General features: G+C 36.9%; 1 protein-coding gene across 3 annotated transcripts in view; it reads left to right on the top strand.

Moving 5' to 3' along the window:
• Positions 1-15620, top strand: part of Smurf (SMAD specific E3 ubiquitin protein ligase) — a 452534-nt gene that overhangs the window by 104638 nt on the left and 332276 nt on the right. For all 3 annotated transcript variants that reach the window (XM_090407614.1, XM_090407612.1, XM_090407613.1), the window contains exon 5: positions 5177-5339. In XM_090407614.1, the coding sequence (XP_090263740.1) occupies positions 5177-5339 (163 nt within the window). The remainder of the gene's footprint in view (positions 1-5176; positions 5340-15620) is intronic.

The raw sequence follows: 15620 nt of genomic DNA, 5'->3' as shown, positions 1-15620 counted from the left end.
CTTGCAAAGTGGTCACCTCATCACCACTCTTTAAGGTTATCATTGTATAGTTATTTTTTCTCTTACTTGCCATGTAGCAAAAGAATTCTTTGGGATTTCATTTGGCCTGTTTAGCTGGTTTTTTCTCATTTGATTTTGCCTTCCTTTACCTGCTGGTCACTTTTCTTGCTTTACCGTTATACTGTTCATAAGCTTACTGGTCACCTTTTTTCTTATTGACCCACTAGAAGATTCCCCCCCCCCCTGCTCATGCCTAATGATACTACTCATCCATCTAACTCCTACCTGATTTATCCTCCTGACCTTGGGTATATAATCTGATATTCCTTTCTTCAGATGTCCCTTAATTATCTTTCATGCATTACTAACACTTCCCTTGCTGGTTTTTATGCCATGACACAGCTTAAGCTTCCTCGTAAGCATGTCATAATCATCCACCTTGTAGTTCCACATATATCCCTTCTTGACAAAATATTCCTCATGCTTTACAACATCCCAAGTCAAAACTGTATGGTCACTCTCCCCAATATACTTCTGGCAGTAGTATATATATAGAAACTGTAGCATCGCTTTAGGATCTCATCACATTTACTTCCTGAATTGACGAACCTATTTGATATTGTTACTTGAGAGACTAGATTCTACATTTGTTGGTTATTCTCATTCTCTTGCCTCATGGGGTGCCTACACACACAATCTGCATCCACCCTAATTTCTTGAGTTTTCCTGACTGTGTGTGTGTGTTCTTGCTCTCAATAAACAAACTCTCTGTATATACCTGACACCAAAACCATTAAGTGCAGATTGTCAGCATTATACAAATCCTTCTTATCGTCAAACTCAGACCATAAGTCCACAAACCCTACATAATTTTCCTTCTGCACAGCTTCAGAAGGAAATGCTAGTTTGCCGCTATCATGGCTTGACAGGACAATTACAGTTTTTGCCTTTTACTCATCTTTTTCGCTTCGTCCAACAACTCTTTCACATCTTCCTCATAAAATACTTCTCTCCTTTCAGATCATTAGTGCCAACGAAGAGAATTATTACTTTCGCCTTATCTTTATGCACTAGGTAAATGGGATTTTTTTTTACATTTTCATTAAGTACTCACTCCTCTGATCATGGAATCTCCATAACCAAATTTTCTCGTCACTTTGTTTCTCTTGTTTATTCATGTGATACTTGCCTCAGAAGTGAGCATGTTATTTGCTTATTTAGGTTCACTTCATTCTTTTTATTTTCTCGCCATCCATCACCACATGTTCAATATTAATTCCAACCTTAACATTTTCGACTCCACCATCGATGCCGTGTACACTTGCTACACACTCATCCACCAGTTTTACTCTCTCTCCATAAATCCTTCAGCATTTGCAGCAAATATGTCACACACTAGACTGAATAAAATCATGTAAATCCACTTCACCCAACAGTGGCATTTTGCTGCCATTGTTCTACCACGCATAGGCACCATATCAAGAATATCGAATTTAAACAAAAATATGCGATTCACTCGAAACTAAATAACTCAGTCTATCACAAACCCACATGAAACAAACTACAGTGAATTAACCTATTATATACTAAATTACAAAAAAAAAAAAAAAGACTTCTTTCAGTAGCACTAATCACCAGCTGCCTACACAATCAACCTAAATCTACTTATTGGTTTTTGAAGGTGATATTTTTTGGACACAGTTCTTGTTCATCTTTTACAAATGTTTTAATTTTTACTCAAGCCAACCACACACACACACACTTTTGGATCACCCGATAACTGTCTAGCAGCTAGATTTTTGGAATTGCCATTAGTGTTGTACTCTCAAATGGAGGAGGTTCTTAGTCTCTGTGTTATATTTTGCAGACCTTAAAAGGATATTATTGCATGAAAAAAAAACAAGGGGAGGGAGCAAGCCAGAATCTGTTATGGCATTGATTTCCTGCTGCAACATGCCAAACCATGATAAAAAAAAAAAGCATTTATAATGGAGTAGTAGACAATGGGCATGTGTCTGTGTGTGTTGTGCTTTAAATATGCATTAGTGGTTCAATAACTGGTGATGTAAGTCTACATATGTGCAATATCTTATTGTACACAGAGTTAGCTTTGCATTAAGATCCCCCCCCCCCCCAATTTACATATTCTGCGAATAACAAAGTATCACGTGATATGAACATCGCATGTGGCTACTATAAATGGGCGCACCTGTCCTCTGTACTCGATAAACATTTGCCAGTAATGGGAAAAGTGACGACATTAGCTAATTTGACCACGAGCAGATAGTTGGTGCCCAGAGGACAGATGGCAGTATTTCAGAAACAGCCACATTTGTTGGTTGCTCCCATACTACTGCATCAAGGGTGTGAATAGACATCCAGAAGTGCTCACATTGGTCAACCATGTGTGGTTGATCCTAGAGGTGAGCATCAAGTGGCATGACTGGTATTTCAGCAATGACATGCAACAGTGGGGCAGTTCAACCCATCTCCACATGCACCATTCGCCTGGAGTTCCACAGCAGGAGACCAACGAGGGTACCTGTGATGAAGGCCAAGCATCACAAACAACTCACATGGGCCAAGGAATAACGGCAGTGAACCCTCGATAGATGGAAGAAGGTCACCTGGAGTGATGAATCCTATTTTCTGCTGCACCATGCTGATGACTAGATTTGCATTTGACATAAACAGCATGAATAAAAGATGCCAAGAAATTATATTTTTGGTTTCATCTTTTATCCAAGCGTAAGTAAACAAAGTTTGCATGTGAAGTCACTTCATGTCTAGGCTACTTGTCTATAGAGGTACTTCACATCAGTTGCCTTAGTATCCCTTAATGCACTGTTTCTCAAAGTGTGGTACGCAAAAAGTTGTTAGGGGGGGTACGTGGCAATTTTCGGCTATGCATAATTAAAGGAGTCATATTTTTCAACAAACAGTGCAATTAGAGACAACCCGGATAAAACTGCACTAAATAATGAATCGCATCCCCTCTCCAATAGAAACTGCTGTATAGACCAAGCAAAACCATATGTTGCCGGGGCAACATATGGTTTTGCTTGACACTACCCCCGTCGTTAACGTGTTAAAACTAAGAAATATATAGTGAATATGTTTCAGATATTATGGAATTCGGTTGAAGGGAATTAGCATTTCAACTCAACTGTTTAAGTGCTAATTTGTCTTTGGTTCGCGCTATCTTTTGTTAATACCACACCAATCATATGCAGTTCTTTGCTGCTCTACGTATCTCAAGTCTTGTAAATTACTGGTAATTTTTGCTTGAAATAATGGGAAAGAAGGTGACGCTATTTGGGTAAATGATTTTGATGATGCACACAAAGAAACTGTTCTCGATGCCAAAAGTAATGATAGCGAGTAGGAGCTTCTTGGTAAGTCGCACCATTTTCAGTTTTTTCTGAAAACTTTAGTTTCCGAAAATTACTGCACGCATCTCGCAACACGATTTTTTAGCTTTAATTTTGGGAAAAAAGTTGAGTTATATTCGAGTAGGTACAGTATTTTTTTTTAGCCTTCAAATTCTTACGTATGGATCATTGGTTAAAGATTGGATTTATAAAACCCCCAGAAGAGAGCAATATAGCAAATACAAGTAAGCAACAAGAAAATGTTGATATTGCATCTGGATCAAATGAAATTGATGAGCCGACATCTCTAGAGAACCAAAATTTAAAAATAAATCATATTTTTTGTTTACATGAACATATAAATTCAAATAAAATAGATATTTAATTTTAATTAATATTTTAAATTAATTAATTTTTAATTAATGGATTTATTTTTAAATTAATTAGGGGTACTTGATAATAATGAAAATTTAAGAAGGGGTACGTGGATATCTGAAGTTTGAGAAACACTGCCTTAATGCAATGCACATATCCTTAAGGATATGTATAATGCTATGCATTATGAGAAGGGCAGCTACCCAGACTGGTTTTGACCTTTATTGAGGTCTCATCAGCGGCAGCCACACCCAGAAGCTGAAGTAATGCAGAAGTCATATTTCCATATACAAGTAGCCAAAAGAGGTCACACCTTATTACTAAAATACTCTGGAGTAATAAGGTGTCTGTTACTACACAGACACCTTATTTTAGTAATAAGGTGTCTGTGTAGTGGCCTTCCCATAATTCATATCATTATACATGTTTGTAAGAATATGTGCATTACATTATGGAATACTAAGACAATTAATGTGTCATTAGCCTCTATATACAAGTAGCCCAGTCAAGATGTGACTACCGGCTTGAGTAGTGTCCCTTCCCATAATGCATAACATTATACATGTCTGTAAGTATATGTGCATTGCATTATGGGATACTGAGGCAATTGATGTCATTAGTCTCGTTATACAAGTAGCCCAGTCAAGAGGTGACTTCACATGCAAACTTTGTTTGCTTACACTTGGATAAAGGATGAAACCAAGAATATAATTTCTTGGCATTTATAGTATAACCAAGTGAAAAAAAAACTTTCAACAAACAGCATGAAGCCCTATCTGCTGGTTGTGTGAAGTTGGGGTTAAACAAGCCGGTGGAGGTGGTGTTATGGTTTTGGGGAGCTTTTTCCTTGCACATCATAGGTCCATTGGTTATCATCCCAGAAACAGTGAATGGTAGACGTTACAGGGACCTGTTAGCCAGCTATCTCCATCCATATCTGCAAGAGGTATTCTCTAATGACAGTGCCATCTTTCAACGGGACAAGTCTCTTTCCCATCAGGTTTGTACTGCTACCGAGTAGTTGGAAGAACACAATGAATTTGTCACATTACCTTGACCTCCAAAATCCTCTGACATGTAACCCAATTGAACATGTGTATGTTATGCTAGAATGGGGTACGAGAACTGCTGATCATGCTCAATGGAATGAGTGTGAACTGATGCAGATACTGCAGCAGACATTGGTCAAGTTAGTCATGAAAGATGTTCGACACCTTGTGGAATCTGTTCCTATGCATCTGCAAGCTGTGATTGCACAGAGAGGTGGACCAACATGTTATTAGGTGCATGTTCCTAATGCAAAGTTAACTCAGGGTAAATTCAAACTTGTAAATATTTATCTTATAACTTGATATTGTTATTTGATTTATTTGCTGAATGCAGTTTGTGTTTTATTTAAAAAATTAATGCATAGATTTTTGCTTATGTAGATCAAAGGTTAGATTTGTCTAAAAGCAATAATGAAGATCCAGAACCTGTACGTGGACAAATAGTCATTAGTCTCCTTTCAAGAGATGGGCATGGTTCAGGAAGTCAGAATGTAGTTGTAGATAGACTAGGAAATTTATCATGTCCTGATGATTTGCCTGAAGGGTAAATAGTTTGGTTAAATGTTTTTATTGTAAAGTAAGTTTTGAGAGTTAAACTTCACTTTTATATTCCTGTATTTGGTTTCTTATACTTTGCTGCTACCGTCACTATTAAAAAAAAAAAAAAAAAAATTAAAAACAATTCAGTAAAATATACAGTTCAGTGATATTTTTGTTGTACCAGTCATATAAATTAAGTAGATGTTCACTGTAGTGAACACCACCACTATAACAAATTGATGCTCTGTAATGTATAGAAAATTTGCTGAAGTCCCATTGAAACACTATTTTAAGCTGCAAATGAAAAATCAAAACTATGATAGCAAACTGAATTTCCTAACAAATGAAGTTGCAATTCATGACCAGAATTTTTCATTTCCTGAATGCGTGGGTTTTTAATTATCTCCTCGGAAAACAGCAGCATGAAATATCAGCATGCGAATGGCGATAAATGAGAATAGAGGTTGTTGTGTTTTAATGCTGAGGAGTTCTGCATTAAGTTTATTAGTATTTGGTTGAGTAATATTGATTGATACAGCTAGGGAGGCATGTGGTGAAGTTGTCTGTAAGGATAAAAAAAAATAAAAACACCATGATGGACACAAAGATATTAAAGAAGCAGTTGTGGACAAAAAAAGGAAGCATACCAAAAGTTCCTAGCAGATAAGTCTCAGGTGCCTTAAAATAATGCAGAGAAAAATGTCAGAGAGCTAAGCTCTGTGTAAAAGTAGCTAAACAAAAGTTGCAGGAATACTTTGGTAAGAATATAGAAAAATCAGTAAGGTGCAAAATACTCTGAAGACCATTGAAAAAAAGCTTAGAAATGGAAGAAAGAGTACCATAAAAGGGATCAAAGATAGGTGATATTAAAACCAAAGATAAGGATATCCTAGATGTCTTGAAAAATTAATTCAAAAGACTGTTAAATGGAGGTGCTTAAGGGTCAAAGCTGTATAACTGAGAGGAGACCTCCACATAGCCTATAAAGGAATGCGGAGAACCGACCAGGGCTTCTAACCTAATGTCCAATCCTCACCTTCTCGTGGTGCACCCTGTTGGGTATCTACTTGGATACTGAACGGACGAGGATGGGCTGGCAATTTGGGATTTAGCCGACCAAATTGTATTCTTATTGGTTAAACCAAAATATTGAATGATGGTACAACATGATAAAATTTCATGCCGGCTGGGGCATCGCCCGGTTAAACAAGGCCCCCGTTGTTTTCGCCAGGGAACAAGGGCACACAGCGAAAAGTCAGCTACTGGAACAAATCTGAAAATAAACCCCAACTCAGCATCACCAGAGTTAAAGATCGGTACTATCAACGTAAGAAGCCTGAATGGTAAAGAAATGGAGCTAGCTGAGGAATTAGATAAGTACCAGATCGACATAATAGGGGTGACTGAAACAAAAAAGACCAAAACTGGTGAAATCTTTCTGAGCAATAAATACAAAATGTTATATTCAGGCAATGACAATCAAGGAAAAGAAGGAGTAGCCATAGTATTCAACACAAAATACAAGGCTAATCTTCTTGAATGGCAGTCAGTCTCAAGTAGAGTAATGTGGGCAAATATGAGAATAGGGAACTGGACAATGAGACTTATTTGTGCCTATGGTCCCACAGAAGGTTTTACTAAGATAGAAGTGGAGGAATTTTTTCAGGGTTTAGAAAAAGCAACTGACACAATAAAAAATGAAAAGTTGGTCCTTGTTGGGGATCTAAATAGCAGAGTAGGAAATGATTGTGAGACATACAAAAATATTTTGGAAAAATTTGGAGAAAAGAGCAAAGCTAATAATAATGGCAAATATCTGTTGGATTTCTGCTCAGGACATGGACTAGTTATTACTAACACCATGTTCCAACATAAAAATGTGCACAAATTCACATGGAGAGAAGAGGCTAGGAATAAGAAAAGTCTCATTGACTATGTTATTGTTGATAGTGATGTTTTCTCCCTGGTGCAGGACACCAGAGTGTACAGAGGATTTGAAATTGGAAGTGATCACTATTTAGTCTTGAGCAGGATAAAATTGAATTTCATATTGAAAAGAATAACATGTAAGAAAGTTTTAAAGCAAATAAAAGTTGAGCAGCTCTCAGATGTGAGCTGTAGACTAAAATACACAAAGATTATTGAAGAAAAAATGAAAGAGTTTGAGAACATGAATCAAACCTTGGAGATTCAGTGGCAAATTCTGAAGAAAACATTGATTGATTCTGCCAGAGAGGCATGTGGTGAGGTTGTCTGTAAGGATAAAAAAATCAGAACTCCCTGGTGGACACAGGAAGTTAAAGAGGCAGTGAAGGAAAAGAAGAAAGCATACCAAAAGTTCCTGTCAAATAAGTCAGCTTGTGCTCTTAGAGAATATAGAGACAAATGCAAGAATGCTAAGCACTGTGTAAAACTAGCTAAACAAAAGTCGTGGGAGGACTTTGGCAAGAATATAGAAAATAAATATCAAGAAGGTGGCAAAATATTCTGGAGGTTGTTGAAGAAGCTTAAGAATGGAGGAAAGAGTGCTATAAAAGGAATTAGAGATGATAAAGGTGACATGAAAATGGGAGAAAAAGATATCCTTGAAGTATGGAGTAATTACTTTGAAAAACTGCTAAATGAAACAAGCAGTGATGACAGCACTGTGGTAAAAAAACACTGACCAGGCATGCAGTCAGGAATACATATCCATACTTGAAGTAGAAAAAGCCATCAAAAGCTTAAAATGTGGAAAGGCAGCAGGAGTAGATGATATTCGACCAGAAATGCTGAAGTATGGTGGTATGAGAGTCTTACAGTGGCTGCACTGCATAGTTCAGAAAGCCTGGACCGAGGGACGAATTCCCGATGATTGGAGTAGAGCTCTCATAGTACCCATATATAAAAAGGGAAATAAAACTGCATGTGAGAATTACAGAGGTATTTCCCTACTGAGTGTTCCTGGCAAGATCTATGCAAGTATACTTGAGAAACGGTTGAGAAGAATTGTGGAAGAAAAGCTTGGTGAAGAACAAGCTGGATTCAGGCCAAATAGAGGCTGTCAGGATCAGATCTTCACTTTACGACAAATAGTCGAGAAAGCATGGGAATATAACAAAGATCTGTATTTAAGTTTTGTCGATCTGGAAAAGGCATATGACAAGGTGCCAAGAGAGAAGCTGTTAAATACGCTGCAGTTATATGGTGTCAATGGGGCATTATATCAAGCAATACTTAGTCTTTATTTGAGTTGTAAGTCAGCAGTTAGAATTGAAGGAAGTACAGGAAGATGGTTTAATGTTAAATCTGGTGTGAGATAAGGATGTACATTATCCCCTCTGTTATTCATAATCTATATGGATCACGTTATGAAGGAAAGTGGTATTAAACATGATATCAAAATTGGAGATGTTAATGTCAGCTCTTTGCTTTATGCAGATGATGTTATACTTCTAAATAAATCCGCTACAAGTCTGCAAGATTCTCTGACTAAATTGAATAGCTGTTGTAATAGGTATGGTATGAAGGTCAGCAATAAAAAGACAAAGACAATGAAAATAGGCAGAATCATTGAAAATGTCAACTGTGTTGTGAATGGAGAACCTGTGGAACAAGTAAAACATTTCAGCTATTTAGGCACGATTTTTACTGAAGATGGTAAATTAAATATAGAAATAGACAACAGAATCAGCAAAGCTGGTATGGTGGGAAGTCAATTGAATAAATTCATATGGAATAAGAGAGAAATTAGTCGAAACACTAAATTAGCTGTATACAAGACAGTGTTCAAACCAGTTTTAACTTATGGATCTGAGAGCTGGGTCAGAAGTAAAACACTTGACCAAAGACTAGAGACCGCAGATATGAGAGTCCTGAGAAAGATTAGAGGCGTGAACAGATGGCATCAATGGCAATATCATATTAAAAATGAGGATGTTAGGAAAGAACTTGACATTGTCAGCATTCAGGAATGCGTTAGCAGAGCTAATCTCAGGTGGTATGGTCACTTAAACAGAATGGGCGAGGAAAGATTAGCAAAACAAGTGTTCTCTGCCAGGTTGGCAGCAAAACGACCCAGAGGAAGACCAAGATATAGGTGGATTGATACGGTACACAGTGCTTTAGACGATAGAAATGTAAGATCTGATAATGTTGGAGTGTTGACAAGTAACAGACTGATTTGGAGGAAAATTGTAGATAGGAAGTTAGTAATGATGTAATTTTTTTTTCATGTAGTACTATCATATCCTGTACACCCCTTGAGGGTACATGGCAGGAATTTGATGATGATGACTGTTAAATGAAACAAGCAGTGACAGAATGGTAGTAGAAAATTTTCAAGAGAAATACAAATATGAATACACATCAATACTTGAGCTGGAAAAAGCCATCAAAATTTTGTAACATGGAAAGGCAGCTGAACTATATGATATTCAACCAGAATTGCATAAATATGGAGGAATAAAAGTATTGCAGTGGCTATACTGCATAATTCAGAAGGTCCAGATGGAGTAGAGTTCTAATAGTCCCTATCCATAAAAAAATAGAATAAAGCAGCATGCCAGAATTATAGAAGACATCCTGTTGGAAGTTTGGTGGAGTATTGACAGCACTAGGAAAGTATTAAAAACTAATTTTAATGCTTCCAGTATTTTGTCTGTCACTGAGACATCTTCAGGGAGTACAAATACCACTTGTAACATGCAAACAAAGAGAACACAATACTAAATGAAACATGTTGGTGACTCTTAAGTCCTATCTAGGTGGTGCACCTTCTATGGGCATTTGAAAGTGGCCTAGGATGTAAATTGGGAGCTCTTATGATTATTGTTTCTCAAATTTTGGGGAGTTTTATACATCTGTATTTATTGAGATTAGGTTGATTCCTGAGTCCTGCTGCAGATTCCAAAAATAGTTTCCTTTTTAAATTTACTATTGTGGAGCATAGTGGTTTTTCTTCCAGAAGATCCTATGAGTTGTCAAATACATGGTCTGCAAGGCTAGACTGACCATAGTCATGATTGCTGGTGTAAAATTCATGTTCATCTAAATGGACAGTGACTGATCTGCCTGTCTGTCTGAAATAAGCCAACTTACAGGAACAGGGTATTTCAGGCACTGAGACTATATAAAGGGAGATGATCTTTGATAGAATGGATAAGAGTAGCAAGTTTCCAGTGGGGCTTAAAAGCTGTGTAGTGGTTGTACTTTTTAAGGACCTGGTTGTTTTTTATGATGTGCTACAGACGTAGGGGATGGTGATAGCATTTCTGAAATACTTCTGAAGGAATGGCAGAGGAACTGATTATTTTTTTAATTCTGTAATCACTGTAACCATTGGATAGGAAGGTGTTGTGTATATGGTTGAGTTTAGTTGAAAGAGAGGTTCCACTGGAACAAAGATTATAGGCTGTGTTGGTTTTAATGATGCCATATTGTTGAGAGAGATGGTGGTGTGGAAGGTGTTGTGTATATGGTTGAGTTTAGTTGAAAGAGAGGGTCCACTGGAACAAAGATTATAGGCTGTGTTGGTTAGTTTTAATGATGCCATATTGTTGAGAGAGATGGCGGTGTGAAAGTTTCTGGATGTATCTGCCTATGTGAGTGTCTTTTCTATATACAGTGAAGGAAAATTACCATTAGGAAGGGTAAATTGTTATTTTCCTTTTCCATCATAAACCGAATTCTTGGATGTAGACTGTTAAGGTAACCGAGGACGGACTTGGATGTGTCGGGCATTATGCCAAATCGAGAGCATATCATCTACACATCTTAGCCAGATAGGTTTGAGAGGGTCTTGTCAAAATTTTCCATGTAAAAATTGGCAAGGGGGTGAGGGGGGGGACCCATAACAGTTCCCTCTATATGTTTGCAAATTTTGTTCTTCCAAGAAAAATAACCAGAATTGATGGCAAAGGAAAAGAGATCTAAGATATCTGAAGGAAAAACGTTTTCTAGGAGTGTTAAGGTGTCATTTAAGGGAATATTGGTAAACAGTGATGTGATGTCAAAGCTTACTAATATATCTGTATTATTTAAAGTTAGATTCTCAATCAAGGTTTTGAAATGGGTCAAGTTTTTTTATATAGGATGTAAGTCCAGTGAGGGGGGGGGGGTAAGGGAGTTTGCCAACTGTTTTAACAATTTGCATTATGGGGCATTAAGCAGCATCTACTATAGATCTTGGGGGGGGGGGGGATTATAAATACAGATGCATGAAACTTCCCAAAATTTGGGAAACAATAATCATAAGAGGTCCCAGTTTACATCTTAGGCTGCTTACCAACATTCATAAAGGGCACACCACCTAGATAGGACTTCAGAGTCATCCACGTGTTTCATTTAGTATTGTGTTGTGTGTCTGTCTGTCTGTCTGTCTGTGTATCTGTCTGTACTCCCTGAAGATGTCTTAGTGACTGAGATGAAATATTGGAACCATTAAAATTAGTTTTTAATCCTTTCCTAGTGCTATCAATACTTCATTAAACTCTAACATGATGTCCTTCCAGCATTTAATCCTTAACACATGAATTACAGAGGAATCTCTCTAAGTGTTCCAATTAAGATTTATGTAAGCTTATTTGAAAAGAGGGTGAGAAAAATTGTGAAAGAGAAACTTGGAGAGGAACAAGCTGGGTTCAAATAGGAGTTGTCAAGATCAGATTTTCACTTTAAGATAAATAATAGCTAAATCTTTGGAATATAACAAGGATCTGTACTCATGTTTAACCAGAAAAGTTTGTAAATCTGGAAAAGGTACATGACAAGGTACCCAGACAAAGGCTTTTCAAACAACTGCAATTATATAGGTAAATGGAACATTATACAGAGCAACACATAGTGTCTATTTAAGTTGTCAGTCAGCAGTAATAATTGAAAGAAATACAGGAAGATGATTTTATGTAAAATCAACTGTAAGGATTTTACAACTGTAGGATGCACGTAATCTCCACTCATATTTATCATACATCTATATATATATGGATCACATTATGAAAGAAAGTGGCATTAAACCTGATATCAAATTTAGCTCTTTGCTTTATGCAGATGATGTTGAACTCTTAAACACATCCAGTGAAAGTCTCCAGGGGTTCTCTGAAAAATTGCATGTCAGCTGTAACTGATTTGGCATGAAAATCGGCAATAAAAAAGACCACAACTATGAAAATTTCAGCAGCATTCTCAATGGAGAACCTATAGAACAAGTAAAATATTTTGGCTATTTAGTCATTGTTTTTAGTGAAGATGGCAAGTTAAATTTGGAAATAGCACAGAATAAGCAAAGTTGATATGGTGAAGACCCAGTTAAATAAATTTATATGGAATAAGAGAGAAATTAGTGAAAACACGAAACTAGCAGTATATAAGACTGTATATAAGTTATGGATCTGAGAGTTGAGTTAGAAATAAAGCATTGATCAAAAAAGACTAGAGACCACAGGTATGAGAATTTAGAGAAAAATTAGGTGAGTGAAGAGAAGGCATCAATGGCAGAATCATATTAAAAATAAAGCCATTAAAAAGGAACTGGACACTGTTTGCATTTAAGAATGTAGGAGCAGGGAGAGTCTAAAGTGGTATAGCCTTTTAAATAGAATGGATGAGGAAACGTTAGCCACAAAAGTGTTTGATGCCAAGATGGCAGAAAAGGACCTAGAGGAAAACCAAGTTGTAGGTGGATTGATTCAGTCAGAAGTGCCTTAGAAGAACAAAATATTAAATTAAATTAAAAAAACAAGTAATAGACTTGAAATAGTTGGCAGAAAGTCATTGATAGGAGATTAATCATGAAGTGAACTTAATCTTGTAATGCTGTTGTAGTAGCCTGAGCATCCTTTGAGAGTACATATCAGAAAATTGATGATGATGTATTGAAATAAAAGCTGAATCAAACTTAGGAATAAACTGTAAAAATTATGGATGAAAACAAGAAAACTTTGGTAGCTGTAGCAAGAGAAAAACACCTGAGTGTGTCCAGGGGCTTGCTTGCCTGAGTCAGAGGTTCAAAAAGAACTGCGGAAAGGCACAGAAAAAAGTTCGTCCAGTTGGCAACCAGGATTGATCCTTTAATAGTCTTTCTTTACAGCCTAGCACTGTAGATGTGAACCACCATTTCCAATTGTTACACAAACACCTCACCATGAAAAAGTGAAACTTGCAATAGTAAGAAAGAACATAACTAGATGAGCACGAAATTGAGCATAGTGCATAGGTTAGCAGCAGTGATGCACGTGTCTTACATGTATCTTTTTATTTTAGTTAATATTGCTAATTCTAGTAATTATTATTGGTAGTATTTTAATTTAGATTGAAATTTTAATATGCAATATGCTTTAAAAAGTGTTTTTCATAGTATCGATGTGTGTATGAGGAAAATGTTTGCTAAGGCTTCCTTGTTCACTAAGTTTAGCTCAAGGCCTTCCTCAGTGAGTCACGAACTCATTGAGGGAGGCCATATACTGTGTGCACCAGCTATCATACTTATTCTTGAATTCATTCGTGCTGCTTGCACACTCAACATCCAATGGCAATCCATTCCAGTCACACACCACCCTATGAGAGAAAAATCTAGCCTTCACTCCCCCTCTTAGCAGCATTCATTCTCAGTTTCCAAAGATGTCCTATTCTCCTTTCCCAGCCCTCCATAAATGAAAAATTCCATCAACTGAAATCCTGCTGTATGACCCTTTCAGAAGTTTGTACGTCTTAATCATATCACCCCTCATTCTCCTGTTTACTAGTGTCTACAGTCTACAAATTTTCAATCTTTTTTCCTAATCAGTATTCCACAATCCTGATATCATTTTTAATATCAGGATTGTGGAATACTGATTAGGAAACTCTCCTTTGCACTTTCTCCACTGTATCAGAATCACAATGGAAACCAGGAGACCAGACCTGTGTACTATAGTCCAATTGAAGTCTTATCAAGGCCTTGTAAAGAGGCAAAATGACGTCCTTATCTTAACATGACAAAGTTTGTTTCAGCATTGCAATTATATTTTGAGTTGCATTTGCAATCTTTGCTACATTGCCATTGAACTTCAACTTGCTATTTACTAACACTTCAAGATCCCTAGCCTGATCAGTTTCTTCTAGCATAATCTCACCAATATAATATAACATTGGATATCTAATGATGCTAAAGTACATGATTTTACATTTACTGACATTGAATTGATATCATTTTCCCATGCCCTCAATTCCAGTCTATTCAAATCATTCTGTAAGTACTACATATCAGCAGCATTCCTGATTACATTACCTATCTTTGCATCATCAAATAGCTGTATGTCATGCGTCAAATCCTTCCCAGTGTCATTAATATACAGATTGAATAACAGTGGATGGACCAAGGACTGATCCTTGTGGTACACCACTAGTTATCTTAAATCTTGCAGACTCACATCCCCCCCCCCCCGTATACCACTTCTTGATAATTCAAACTCATATTCTCCAATTTATGCAATGACAGACAGATTACTTTCATGCTGTAATCTGTCAAAAGCCTTAGCAAAATCCAAAAGTATCAATGGTAACATTATTATAGAATGTGAGCAAGTTGCTAAAACATGACCTTCCCTTAGTAAACCCATGCTGTTCATTGCAAAGTAGAGATTCAATGTCAACCCATTTCTGAATGTGAGCCCTAACCAATTTTTCCAAAATCTTCACCACCACTCTTGAGATACTGATTTGTCGATAGTGGATTCATCGATTTTTGCACCATCCTTATGGAATGGGATTACCATACATTCTTTCCATTCCTACAGAATCTTCCCTGTTCTGAGACTTAAATTATATAGCCTGGTCAAAAGAATAATCAGTTCAACTGTACTCTTTCAGAACCTTGCCAACTGTCCATATTGCTGAATACTTATTCAGTTTGTGCAGCAGCTCTAATACCTCCTCTTCATACACCTGAGTTTCTTCATTTAGTGAAGAAACTCAAGTGTATGAAGTAGCAGTAAACTCAATGTTGCATACACCAGGTTGATGGCATTTAGCAAAATGGGCACTCATTAGTTGAACAACCTCTTCTGTATCTGTCACTCTCACACCACCATCTGCATTCTGAAGAGTTATTCTTTCATATTCATTCTTTCTTTTACTTGCAGCATGTTGATAGAATTCTTGTGGGTTGTTTTTAGCTTGCAGAGCCAGTTTCTTTTCATACTGAGACTTAGCTTTCCATCCAACAGTTGTGACTATTCTTGTCTGATGCTTATAGTTTTCATAATGGACATCATCTTTATGCACATGGTACTCCTTCCACATCATCCTTTTCTTATGAATTTCTTTC

This window comes from Typopeltis vanoorti, chromosome 17 (assembly GCF_054136105.1).
Source record: "Typopeltis vanoorti isolate ZY-2024b chromosome 17, IOZ_Tvanoo_1.0, whole genome shotgun sequence".
In the NCBI taxonomy this organism is placed as follows: domain Eukaryota; kingdom Metazoa; phylum Arthropoda; class Arachnida; order Uropygi; family Thelyphonidae; genus Typopeltis; species Typopeltis vanoorti.
The sequence above is the reverse complement of the archived record's forward strand: the minus strand, read 5'-3'. Positions and strand labels throughout refer to the sequence as shown.